Source organism: Neoarius graeffei, chromosome 24 (genome assembly GCF_027579695.1).
Source record: "Neoarius graeffei isolate fNeoGra1 chromosome 24, fNeoGra1.pri, whole genome shotgun sequence".
NCBI classification, from domain to species: Eukaryota; Metazoa; Chordata; class Actinopteri; order Siluriformes; family Ariidae; genus Neoarius; species Neoarius graeffei.
In genome coordinates this window covers 9114656-9127958 of record NC_083592.1, presented here as the reverse complement: position 1 = coordinate 9127958, position 13303 = coordinate 9114656, and the positions used below count along the sequence as shown (strand labels likewise).

Below are 13303 nucleotides of genomic sequence, written 5' to 3'. Positions count from 1 at the left end.
TACTTCTATAAATTTTTCAACAGACATTTCAGTTTTTTTTCTTATATAGTGTATATTTATTTATTTATTTATTTATTTATTAATTATACCAACACAAAGGCTGGACAATACTTCTTTTCTCTTGAGGAACAGGATTATTTTCTTATGTTATTTGCCATTTTCACTTCATTCGCAGTCAGGTCTTAACAGTATTTACTGGTCACATGATTCACTGTCACAATATTCATGCAGCTTGCGACCCATATGACCAATAAATACTGCTAAGGCATGACTGTGAGAATGAAGTGAAAATGACAAACATGAGAAAATGATCCTGTTTCAACAACTGTCCTAAATAGAAAGGAAATATGCATCTATCTATCTATCTATCTATCTATCTATCTATCTATCTATCTATCTATCTATTATTCCAATATAAGTACAGTCTTTATGTTGGATAGATAGATAGATAGATAGATAGATAGATAGATAGATAGATAGATAAGGAAGAAGAACTATATGAAAGAGAAAGATGCACTGTATAAGAGAAAAACTGAAATAATTATAGTAGTAAAAGAGCTCTTCAAAAAAAGTGATCAGAGACCGAACTGGTAAAGGAAAAAAAACTAACAGTGAAGGGGAGCACTATAAAGATATGTAAAGAATGAGGATAAAGTTGAGAAAAATAAAGGGGGGGGGGGGAGTCAGGAGATAGTTTTCTAGGGGCAAGTTTGATCAGATACGACGGTTTAACACACAAACCAAATCCACGCGGTGAGAGTGGTAAGATGGCGGCCAGATGGCTTCACTCTGACGAGCCTATGAGCTCTCCAGAGTTTATATAGAGCTCAGTGGTGCACGCGCACTGAAATTATAAAGCTTACAGTGCCACCTACAGGCAGACTGATGTAATAACACGGGTTAAACCTTATGTTCAATTAATGTAAAACTGTTTACTGTCCTATTTTCTCCCTTAGTCAATATTGTATTCTCACTACATTCTCTGATGAATGGTAATTAAATATATCCACACTATATTTGTATATATCTGCAATTACATTGTTTCTAGTCATAATTCTAATTGTGGAATTAAAACTTTTTTATATCTGGAATTCTTTTTTTCTTTGCTTCATTTTGGAAAATTAAAATTATAACCAGTAACAACTGGATTGTAGATATGGGAAATGGGATATTTCTGATTATTTCCTAGCAATATTGCAGATATCCAACATGTTCATTCTTGATGTCAAAATTGCAATTATGGACATCTAAAATCAAAAGCCCAATACACATGAATGGCAAAAGTGACATAATTTGTCCAAGGAAGAATGTCATTGTGGATATCTGAAATGTTCTTTATGACGAGGGAGAACTGAATTATAGAGATCCGCAATACAATACATCCAGTCAATACTGGATAAAATATCTGAGTTTGACGCTCCCATAGGACACTTTGTCTAGTTAGTTCTACCTACTAGTGGAAAACTAACTAGTCTAACTTGTGCTCCATGTTAGATTTGTTAATATCTTGTAATGCAGATGAAAAAAAAAAGATTGATATAACTCTGATGTTGCTTACCTTCACTGTAGCTTTGGAGGATGAAAATCAAGAGAATCTGCACTACTTGTGCGACTTGTCTGTACGCATCCATAATTAAAGTGGGACTTCACATCACGTAATCGTGTATATCCCCAAAACAATGCAACATGAAAAAATATTTTTTAAAAAAAGGGAAAAATAAACATGCAAATACTACCAATAAAATACAACCCTGATTCCAAAAAAGTTGAAAAAAATTGAAAATTTTCATTGAAAATAGTACAAAGACAACATATCAAATGTTGAAACTGAGAAATGTTATTATTTTTTGAAAAATAATCTCATTTTGAATTTGATGTCAGCAACACATTTCAAAAAAGTTGGGACGGGGTGTGTTTACCACAGCGTTGCATCACCTCAACTTTTAACAACACTATTTGGGAACTGAGGAGACCAATTGCTGTAGTTTGGAAAATGAAATGTTCCAGTTTTGCCCGATTTTGGCATTTCAAGTCTCCTTTGTCGTATTTTGTGCTTCATAATGCACCAACGGTTTTCAATGGGAGGCAGGTCTGGGCTGCAGGCAGGCCAGTTTAGCACCTGGACTCTTTTACTACAGAGCCATGCAGTTGTAATAAGTGCAGAATGTGGTTTGGCACTGTCTTGCTGAAATAAACAAGGCCTTCCCTGAAAAAGGTGTTGTCTAGACAACAGCACGTTGCTCTACACCTTGTATATCATTCAACATTAAAGATGCCTTTGAGATGTGAAAACTACTCATGCCACGAGCACTAATGCACCCTCATGCTATCACAGATGCTGGCTTTTAAACCGTGCGTTGATGACAAGCCAGATGGTACCATTTCCAGTGAAATACTGGGTTTCCATGATTTGCAAATCATTGCATTCTGGTTTTATTTATGTTTTACACAGCATCTCAACCTTTTTAGGAATTAGGGTTTTATTGTGGGCGGCAGGGGCCACACGGTGGTGTAGTGGTTAGCACTGTCACCTCATAGCAAGAAGGTCCTGGGTTCGATCCCAGCGGCCGGTGAGGACCTTTCTGTGTAGAGTTTGTATGTTGTCCGTGTGGGTTTCCTCCAGGTGCTCCAGTTTCCCCTACAGTCCAAAGGCATGCAGGTTAGGTTAATTGGTGACTCTAAATTGACCGTAGGTGTGAATGGTTGTCTGTATCTATGTGTCAGCCCTGCAATAACCTGGCGACTTGTCCAGGGTGTACCCCGCCTTTTGCCCGTAGTCAGCTGGGATAGGCTCCAGCTTGCCTGAGACCCTGTAGGACAGGATAAGTGGCTACAGATAATGAGATGAGATTGTGGGCGGCACGGTGGTGTAGTGGTTAGCGCTGTCGCCTCACAGCAAGAAGGTCCGGGTTCGAGCCCCGTGGCTGGCGAGGGTCTTTCTGTGTGGAGTTTGCATGTTCTCCCCGTGTCCGCATGGGTTTCCTCCAGGTGCTCCGGTTTCCCCCACAGTCCAAAGACATGCAGGTTAGGTTAACTGGTGACTCTAAATTGACCGTAGGTGTGAATGTGAATGGTTGTCTGTGTGTCAGCCCTGCGATGACCTGGTGACTTGTCCAGGGTGTACCCCGCCTTTCGCCCATAGTCAGCTGGGATAGGCTCCAGCTTGCCTGCGACCCTGTAGAACAGGATAAGCGGCTACAGAGGATGGATGGGTTTTATTGTCATAAATCTCCTAACAAGACGAATGTTTAACAAACACACTCTCATCCAAGTTTGTTTGTCTCATCTGATGCCCTACAAGCAACTTGTTTAGTCAGGAGGTGAAAAAGAGCTTATCTCTTTGGTGATTTCTGGAAAAACTTTCAAATTCGGACACTCCGTTGTGGCAAAATTAAAAAAAAAAAAAGTGTGAAAGAAGTGTTACAGAAATAAAATGCAAGGCCCATCATAAAACAAAAATCTTATCAATTCATGTTATATTAACGTCAAAAGTGCACAGAGATCACAACATGGCTGACTGTAAACAGTTACACTGAAGTTGTACCTCTGAGAAGAGATATTGTTGTACTTCATGAATAAAATTGTCGTGTTTGGGATCGTTAAAAAGACTCAATTCATTTAACAACAAACAGCTGAACTCTCACGGCGATGTCGAAAGTACGGATTTAAATCCGGAATTGATTTAAAAAAATAATAATAATCCTGGTTTGCCAATCAGTGTACTTCGTCTCTGCCTTACGCCCATGTGATGTGGAGTTTACGGCGCCTCCTCCTGGCCCGGCTCTGTAATTTAGTGATGTTGCTGCGAGTCAAAGACCAGCAGCCGCTCACATCCAGAGTGCTCAAGCGGCAGCAGGAGTCTACGAGTCGCGTCATCGTCTCCATCCTGACATCGGAGCGCTGCAGGCTGACGTGTCGGAGACGTCGCAGTGGTTCGGCGTGACGATCCAGAACCAGTCTGAACACTGGATCCAGGCGACATGGAGCAGCAATAAGAGATAGTGTATGAAGTTGCACGGAGCCTCTCAGCAGGGACCACAGCACCCCCTTCAGGGATGTCCAGCACAGCACAGGCTTCAACTGCCTCTCGTCCAAGGAGAAACTGCAAACAGCGACTTAATATACATCAAATGTACAGTAGATATGATCAGAAAACAGACAAAAAGGAGAATTATTCTACTCTATCTGGGGCCCCAACTTACATTAGTGTTAAAGTGCAGAGGTGTGGAAGGCACGGTAAATCCCAGTCTTCCATATCTTCATCATCATCATCATCCTCCTCCTGGTTGGAGCGTGGAGGGTCAGTGTGAAGCGTGAGAGCAGTGAGTTTAGGGCAGGCACGCAGGAGTGCAACAAGAGGCAGGTTCCCATCAGCTTGGACCCCCTCTAGGGTGAGGGAGAGAAGACTAGAACCGGAAACCTGCAGGGGAGAAACCAGGTCTGAGATCAGGCCGGAGAACTGCAGGGACAGGAAGTGCAGCTGACCTGACCAGCGAGCCAAGCCCCGAGTCAAATGTACGCTCTGGGAGGAGGAACCTTCATCATCATCATCATGGCAGTTTAGAGATATAGAGTGAAGATCAGGGCACAAGTTGCTGACAGCATCCAGACTGTCGAGGGTCAGACCCTGTACCTCTCGGAGACGCAATTTTAAACTTCCCCTTGGTGCGTCCATTCTTCTGCCTTCATCGAAACTCAAGGGTGTGTCCATTTTCTCCTCCGAACCAAGTCTCTCCTCCTCCTTTTCCTGAGCTCTTGAATCCCATAATTCCTCAAGAAAAGGCACGCGCTCTCGAGTGGAAAACCCATGAGTCACAACAAAATCCCGCTTCTGGATGATCACACAAGCGTGTCCGAGACCCTCCATCGCCAGGCGCTGGAGACCGGACACGCCGAGCAGGAGGAAGGCAGCTGAAGCCGGTCCATCATCCTCGTGCTCTCCTAAACCGATGTCCAGAGCCAGCAGGCTGGTGAGACGTTTAGGTCCTTGCAGCGCCAGGGGCAGCAGGGCACCCGGGGGCAAGTGGAGACACCGGGAAACATCCAGGTGCTGAAGCAGCAAGCACTGCCGGGTCAGCGTAGCAATCACGGCAGGGTCACACAGAGTTCCAGCCAGAGAGAGAGAGTGGAGGCAGGACAGGTCACTGAGGAGAGAACACAGAGCGGCGGAGGAGACGTTCTGCGCTCCACTCAGATCTAAAGACTTCAGAGACTGAGGACAGGACAGAGACAGACGGAGAGACATCAGACGTGTAACTTTTAGAAATGTTTTTGAAAACAAAGTTCTTTTGATTCTTTAAAGCTCTAGGACACATTGTCTCACACACACACACACACAATGACAAGATCATACATTATTCTATATTCTACAAGCATGATAGTCAGGAATTTGGTTCCTAGTGTGTGTGTGTGTGTGTGTGTGTTACCCGACAGCGCACAGTGACCAGGCTGCACAGGTTGGCGGTGACGAGGTTACAGGAGTGGGACAGTGAGAGTGTGTGCAGTTGTGGCAGCAGGAGGAGATGCAGAGCTGCACGAGACAGCAGCTTCCTCTGAGACAGAACACACAGCAGCTCCTCAACCAGATCTCCTGCTGGAAAACAACAACGACGACAGAGTTACACACCTGCAGGAGGCCGTCAGGGTTCTACAGCCGGAGTTCACGAGCAAACTGACAGATTTAACAGTGCTGTGGTAGGAACCGCATTACAGTATCTCTCTCTCTCTCACACACACACACACTCTCAAATACATACGCAGGAGACTGAAGGGCCCCATAACGTATCGGAAGAAGTAATGATCCATGTAGTTGTGAGCGTAGTCCTGCGTCCACACGTCCTTCATGTTCTCTGCCAGGCTGAAGAGACACAGACGCCTCAGCGATGAAGGTCCATCCTCCTCTTCCTCATAACACTGATGATGAGGACTATTCCTCTTCCTCCTCTCCCTCTCCAGTCTGACCTCAGCGTGACGAAACAAAGGCATCGCTCACTTCTCACTCTCAGGACTCTGAAACAGCAAGGGGAAGTTACTAACACGGGGAAGCGTACAGGGTAAGGGCGCCAACACGGGGAAGCGTACAGGGTAAGGGCGCCAACACGGGGAAGCGTACAGGGTAAGGGCGCCAACACGGGGAAGCGTACAGGGTAAGGGCGCCAACACGGGGAAGCGTACAGGGTAAGGGCGCCAACACGGGGAAGCGTACAGGGTAAGGGCGCCAACACGGGGAAGCGTACAGGGTAAGGGCGCTAACACGGGGAAGCGTACAGGGTAAGGGCGCTAACACGGGGAAGCGTACAGGGTAAGGGCGCTAACACGGGGAAGCGTACAGGGTAAGGGCGCCAACACGGGGAAGGGTACAGGGTAAGGGCGCCAACACGGGGAAGTGTACAGGGTAAGGGCGCTAACACGGGGAAGGGTACAGGGTAAGGGCGCCAACACGGGGAAGCGTACAGGGTAAGGGCGCTAACACGGGGAAGCGTACAGGGTAAGGGCGCTAACACGGGGAAGGGTACAGGGTAAGGGCGCTAACACGGGGAAGCGTACAGGGTAAGGGCGCTAACACGGGGAAGTGTACAGGGTAAGGGCGCTAACACGGGGAAGCGTACAGGGTAAGGGCGCTAACACGGGGAAGCGTACAGGGTAAGGGCGCTAACACGGGGAAGGGTACAGGGTAAGGGCGCTAACACGGGGAAGCGTACAGGGTAAGGGCGCTAACACGGGGAAGTGTACAGGGTAAGGGCGCTAACACGGGGAAGTGTACAGGGTAAGGGCGCTAACACGGGGAAGTGTACAGGGTAAGGGCGCTAACACGGGGAAGCGTACAGGGTAAGGGCGCTAACACGGGGAAGTGTACAGGGTAAGGGCGCTAACACGGGGAAGCGTACAGGGTAAGGGCGCTAACACGGGGAAGCGTACAGGGTAAGGGCGCTAACACGGGGAAGTGTACAGGGTAAGGGCGCTAACACGGGGAAGTGTACAGGGTAAGGGCGCTAACACGGGGAAGTGTACAGGGTAAGGGCGCTAACACGGGGAAGCGTACAGGGTAAGGGCGCTAACACGGGGAAGCGTACAGGGTAAGGGCGCTAACACGGGGAAGGGTACAGGGTAAGGGCACCACCACGGGGAAGTGTACAGGGTAAGGGCGCTAACACGGGGAAGTGTACAGGGTAAGGGCGCTAACACGGGGAAGTGTACAGGGTAAGGGCGCTAACACGGGGAAGCGTACAGGGTAAGGGCGCTAACACGGGGAAGCGTACAGGGTAAGGGCGCTAACACGGGGAAGTGTACAGGGTAAGGGCGCTAACACGGGGAAGTGTACAGGGTAAGGGCACTAACACGGGGAAGCGTCCTTTTCTGAAGCTACACCTCATTAAATAAAATCCCTTTTAGTCCCAAAAGTGGAGTTGAGTTCGAATCTCACCCGGTGTGTGTTCAGCCTCCCTCAGTGTTCCAGATCAGCGCTGAGATTCATTCCGGGTCCTTCAGGGTGAAATGAGACACCGCCCACTGAAAATGTCAACATTAGCGACTTTTCCAGTGAAGTCCAAATCCATTCAAACTTTAATAAACCACTTTTCTACGAGTCTTGATTCTGCAACGTCACTTCCGGAAAACTTTCCATCCTTCCCCTTCTGATCAAACACAGGAAGGACTTTCACAACCCACCGTATCTGAATTCACGCCTCATTTTGTTTCCCGACCCATATTCCGCACAATCCCGCCTCCTGCGCAGTGATTGGCCAGTCCGTGATTCGTCTAGTCCAATCACCTCATTCTCTAACCAAGCTCTGTGTCCAATCACCGTGTGAGAAGGATTCCCAGGCTTCCTAAATAAACCTGAATTCAGTTATGACTTCTGTATGACACATAGGTATAAAATGATAACAAATAAAATAGCAATCCACACTAATCTTACACGTTTTCCCAACAGGTCTTTCATCATGAACTCATTCTTATAGACACACTTTTTTCAGTTTTTCCCTGGTTTCATGTTGCAAATATTTCTTCATGATTATTGAACATAAAGACCCAGAAACAGGCCTCTCTGGAGCTCCAGATTAAACTGAAAGGGTAAAACCACCAGAGGAAATGTAATGGAGCTGCTGTTCTGCAGAGTCGACATGAGTCAGACTGAGTGAACTATACAGGCGTGGCTTCTGCATTAAAATACACTACAGTTCCTCATTTACATACTAAACAAAGGGTTTTATTGACTATTATTATGTTTCACAATTTCTGATTGAGATGATGTGTGAGATTCAGGTGATGGTGTGTAGATCACCACAAATTACACAACCAAACTCAACAAATGTTATTGTACTGCTGTAATAAAGGAATAAAACACACACTTCTTTGATATGCACCTTTTTTTTAAAAAAAAAATGAAATGGATTCAAAAGTGTCTGCAGTGTACTCATTTTTAAGCTTATCACAAAATAAAAAAAAAAATAGTATAAAACATCAGTAATGGGGGCGGCGTGGTGGTGTAGTGGTTAGCGCTGTCGCCTCACAGCAAGAAGGTCCGGGTTCGAGCCCTGTGGCCGGCGAGGGCCTTTCTGTGTGGAGTTCACATGTTCTCCCCGTGGGTTTCCTCCGGGTGCTTCGGTTTCCCCCACAGTCCAAAGACATGCAGGTTAGGTTAACTGGTGACTCTAAATTGTGAATGTGAGTGTGAATGTCTGTGTCTATGTGTCAGCCCTGTGATGACATGGCGACTTGTCCAGGGTGTACCCCGCCTTTCGCCCATAGTCAGCTGGGATAGGCTCCAGCTTGCCTGCGACCCTGTAGAACAGGATAAAGCGGCTAGAGATAATGAGATGAGACGAGACATCAGTAATGCACATTTTAGCAGGAGGTGATTTATTCCAGCAAATGTTTTCTACAGTTTTGTTGTAATCTTAAAACTTGCATAACAATGTCTACCTGAGTGCAAAAGTCACCTATGCATTTTGTAAAGTTTGTAAATTTTGGGGTAAAAAAGAAAGAAAATACCCTTAAAAACATTTTAAAAGCCTTCTTTAAAGACTGAACAGGCTCCCAGAGGAGTCAAGAGTCACATTTGGAGTAAAATTGGCTGTACTCTCAGGGTAGGAGGGGCAAACCTCTCTCGCCTGCCAATCACAGTGCCACTGGGCAATCTGGGAGCTCATGTATGTGGAAGAGGGCAGACATCACTTTCAGCCAGTGTTAACATCTGCGACACAGCATGAGCAGCAGCTCAAAGGGGGACAAAAATCTGCTGGTGACTAAATTGGAGAAAAAACTTGGAGAGAAAACAAAAGTACAAAAAACCCTGCATGCCCTTTAAACAACTTAATTCTTATTACAAACTATTGGGTAATAAAACTTTTTTGCACTCAACATAAGCAAACACTCTCCTGTATAAAATATTTCAGCTTCCCAAAGAATTGCAGTCAATTCTTGCCACATTTCAAATAGTCAGAACACAATATGCTTAAAAACAGGCTTTAAATAACATCATAAAGAGCAATAAATAATCTGTCAACATTGCTCTATCTGATCCACACATATTAGCACCACACACACACACACACACACACACACACACAAAACCTCTGTGCTAGCAGTGCTAGTAAACATTAAATAAATAAATAACATTAAAATGAGAAAGAACAGAAACTTCATTTTATAAAGTGCAAGTGGAAGGGCAGCTGCTGAATTCAGTTCATGAAGGCTTTGTGAAAATGTGTCAGTTTTGTCATCACGTCCAATAAGTTTAAGGTGAATTTCAGCAGTAAATCTGTTCATGTTGGTTTGGTTTGAGACAACACAAACCGAGGGCGGTGTAACACGACATTAAACCTCACTGGACTCAATTTGTGAACAAATGGAGTCAGAACAAAATTTGCTTGGAGTTAGATATATGCATACATATGTAGTTTGTGGTGTAAATAAATAAATAGTTTTAAAGAGGAAAATAGAACCATTTATCTCCACATCATCACGAGCCTTATTTTTGCTGCACTAATTTCTAAATGTAAAATTTTGCCATTTCGGACTTTAAATTGACTGTCACTGTCAGCCTTGGCCTTGTTCTGACGTGTAAAGCTGTAATATCATTTACGGACTGCAGTGAAGCTTTAAACCAGCAGTGACACGGGCGTGGCAGTGTGTGATGTGCTGGTACGAGGGAATCTGCTACAGCAGCGTTAGTTTTTACACACTTTACAGTCCTACAAGTTTTGAACCGTCACATTATAGTTTTTCTTCATATTGTCTCATCTCATCTCATTATCTCTAGCCGCTTTATCCTTCTACAGGGTCGCAGGCAAGCTGGAGCCTATCCCAGCTGACTACGGGCGAAAGGCGGGGTACACCCTGGACAAGTCGCCAGGTCATCACAGGGCTGACACATAGACACAGACAACCATTCACACTCACATTCACACCTACGGTCAATTTAGAGTCACCAGTTAACCTAACCTGCATGTCTTTGGACTGTGGGGGAAACCGGAGCACCCGGAGGAAACCCACGCGGACACGGGGAGAACATGCAAACTCCACACAGAAAGGCCCTCGCCGGCCCCGGGGCTCAAACCCAGGACCTTCTTGCTGTGAGGCGACAGCGCTAACCACTACACCACCGTGCCGCCCCTTCTTCATATTGTATACAGACTTTTTAATGCCTTTGTGTAACGTTGTACTCTGACCATTTTATAAAAATAAATACAAACGTAACAATGTTATATAAAGATTCACTCCTTTCTCTATGACACAGTACAGTAGAATGAGATTTGGCTGTAGGTATTAGTGTGTAGAGTTCGAGATAGTGTTTATTTATCGATAAGAAAACCCAAACACAATACAGTTAGTGTGTTGTGACACTGGGCCTGAAGTGGACTGCTGGGACGAGATCACAGGCGTAAACACGTCCAGGGTTTTACAGCAGCTCCGAGTGCAGCTCAGTTACTCAGATTTCAGAATTAAATCTAAAGCCTTCATAGTGCTAATGATGACAGAAAATGGCTCATTGCACACGAGTAGTCAGTCATTTTATATATTAATGATGAAATTACTTTATATTACTGCATTTTGCTTTCAGACATTCATTACAACTTTTCTAGATTTCTTACTTAAAGTTTAAATTTCTTATTTAAAAAAAAAAGCTGGGCGGCACGGTGGTGTAGTGGTTAGCGCTGTCGCCTCACAGCAAGAAGGTCCGGGTTCGAGCCCCGTGGCCGGCGAGGGCCTTTCTGTGCGGAGTTTGCATGTTCTCCCCGTGTCCGCGTGGGTTTCCTCCGGGTGCTCCGGTTTCCCCCACAGTCCAAAGACATGCAGGTTAGGTTAACTGGTGACTCTAAATTGACCGTAGGTGTGAATGTGAGTGTGAATGGTTGTCTGTGTCTATGTGTCAGCCCTGTGATGACCTGGCGACTTGTCCAGGGTGTACCCCGCCTTTCACCCGTAGTCAGCTGGGATAGGCTCCAGCTTGCCTGCGACCCTGTAGAACAGGATAAAGCGGCTAGAGATAATGAGATGAGATGAAAAAAAGCTTAAAATGTTTGAAAAAGCAAGAAGAAAACATTCTATTCTTCTGTTAATAATTTTATGAAATGCATTTAAAAAAAACAAAAAAAAACCCACCTGTTTGCCTACAGTTGTCGCAGCACCACACACAAGGGACGATGATTGTTTAGACCTAATTTTTTCAACCAGTTATAAAATAAAATGTATGAACTCTCAGCCACTGCCCTTCCACTTCCATTCTTTTCTCCGTGGAGGTGAAGAGAGAAATTATTATCTGGGGTAATCACACACTTATGTTGTTAAGACGTTTTCACATTATATAATAAATGACTTTAGACACAGTCATAAAATCACCTACCATTTTAAAGCTTGGTTTTGATAAACTGAAAATCGGGATTACACTTCATGAATTGCACAAGAGACGTCTGTTCACATTTCATTCTCTGCCTCCCTGGAGGTGGTCATTAGCTCCACACTCATTCTGCTGAGATGTCAAGCCTGAAAGACAGATTACAGTCACAATCATTGAAGGAACTGTTCTGTAATTGATCTTCAGGAAAAAAAAAAGCACAGTTTTACTAAATATAAATTCTGTGAGTTGAAAACACTGTCAATCCTGGTTTTCTTAATTAAACTAAAAATATTAAATGTAATATAAATATGAAAATATTTACATTTAATACACAATTCAGGGATTTTTTTTTAATTCTTGAATTTAATGATTTTTTCCCCCTCACCAGAGTTGTTAGATTAGATTAGATTAGATTAGATTAGATTAGATTAGATTAGATTAGAAAAAACTTATTGATCCCTTTGGGCGGGTTCCCTCAGGGAAATTAAGATTCCAGCAGCATCATTACAGATAAACAGAGAAAAGAAATAGAAGAAAACTTCTAGATAAATTAAAATAAATTAAGTATTTACATATACAAATATAAAAAGAATAAGTTATGGGGAAGAGAGGAAGGGGGAGAGAGAGGAGGGGGGAAGGGAAAAAAGGGGGGAGAAGGGGGGCAGCAGGAGAGATATTGCACTTTATATTGCACATTGTCTGGTATTGCTTATTGTTAGGCTAGGCTACTGCTTCTTCCTGTCCTCTGTCCTCCTGTTACCCGTCCTCCCACCCAGAGAGGAGTTGTACAGTCTGATGGCATGAGGTACAAAAGAGTTTTTGAGTCTGTTCATCCTCCACTTGGGAAGGAGCATTCTGTCACTAAACAGGCTCCTCTGGTTGCTGATGATGGTGTGCAGAGGGTGACTGGAATCGTCCATGATGTTCAATAGTTTGTCCATAGACCCCTTCTCTGCCACCGTCACCAGAGAGTCCAGCTTCATGTCAACCACAGAGCCGGCCCGCCTGATCAGTTTGTCCAGCCTGGATGTGTCCTTCTTGGATGTGCTGCCCCCCCAGCACACCATGGTGTAAAACAGGACACTGGTGACCACAGACTGATAGAACATCCCCAGGAGTTTCCTGCAGATGTTAAAGGACCACAGCCTCCTAAGGAAGTATAGCCTGCTCTGTCCCTTCCTGTATTAGTGCTTGGTGTTGCAAGTCCAGTCCAGCCACAGCCTGAGGTACTTGTAGGAATCCACAGCCTCCACCTCGACTCCCTTGATCAGAACTGGTCATGACCTTGGTCTGGACCTCCCAAAGTCAATGACCAGCTCCTTGGTCTTTGAGGTGTTGAGCTGCAGATGGTTCCTGTTGCACCACGCAGCAAAGTCCCTCACCAGGCTCCTATACTCCTCCTCTCTGTTGTCCCTGATGCACCCCACGATGGCTGTGTCAACGGCGAACTTCTGAATGTGA

At 44.9% G+C, this 13303-nt stretch overlaps 2 protein-coding genes across 2 annotated transcripts in view; both read right to left on the bottom strand.

The window, feature by feature from the left end:
* Window positions 1-3448: 3448 nt before the first annotated feature.
* Window positions 3449-7626, bottom strand: si:ch211-214j8.12 (uncharacterized protein LOC100000539 homolog). The gene is made up of 5 exons (XM_060907592.1): window positions 7424-7626; window positions 5757-6009; window positions 5427-5593; window positions 4203-5212; window positions 3449-4102 (listed from the first exon to the last, which is right to left on the bottom strand). The coding sequence occupies exons 2-5, from the start codon at window positions 5983-5985 to the stop codon at window positions 3736-3738; spliced, it is 1773 nt and encodes a 590-aa protein (XP_060763575.1). The 5' UTR covers window positions 5986-6009; window positions 7424-7626; the 3' UTR covers window positions 3449-3735.
* Window positions 7627-11964: 4338 nt separating this feature from the next.
* Window positions 11965-13303, bottom strand: part of LOC132872905 (class I histocompatibility antigen, Gogo-B*0201 alpha chain-like) — a 68181-nt gene continuing 66842 nt past the window's right edge. Inside the window, exon 8 of the mRNA XM_060908023.1 lies at window positions 11965-11988. The gene's annotated coding sequence lies outside the window, so the exon portion shown is untranslated. The remainder of the gene's footprint in view (window positions 11989-13303) is intronic.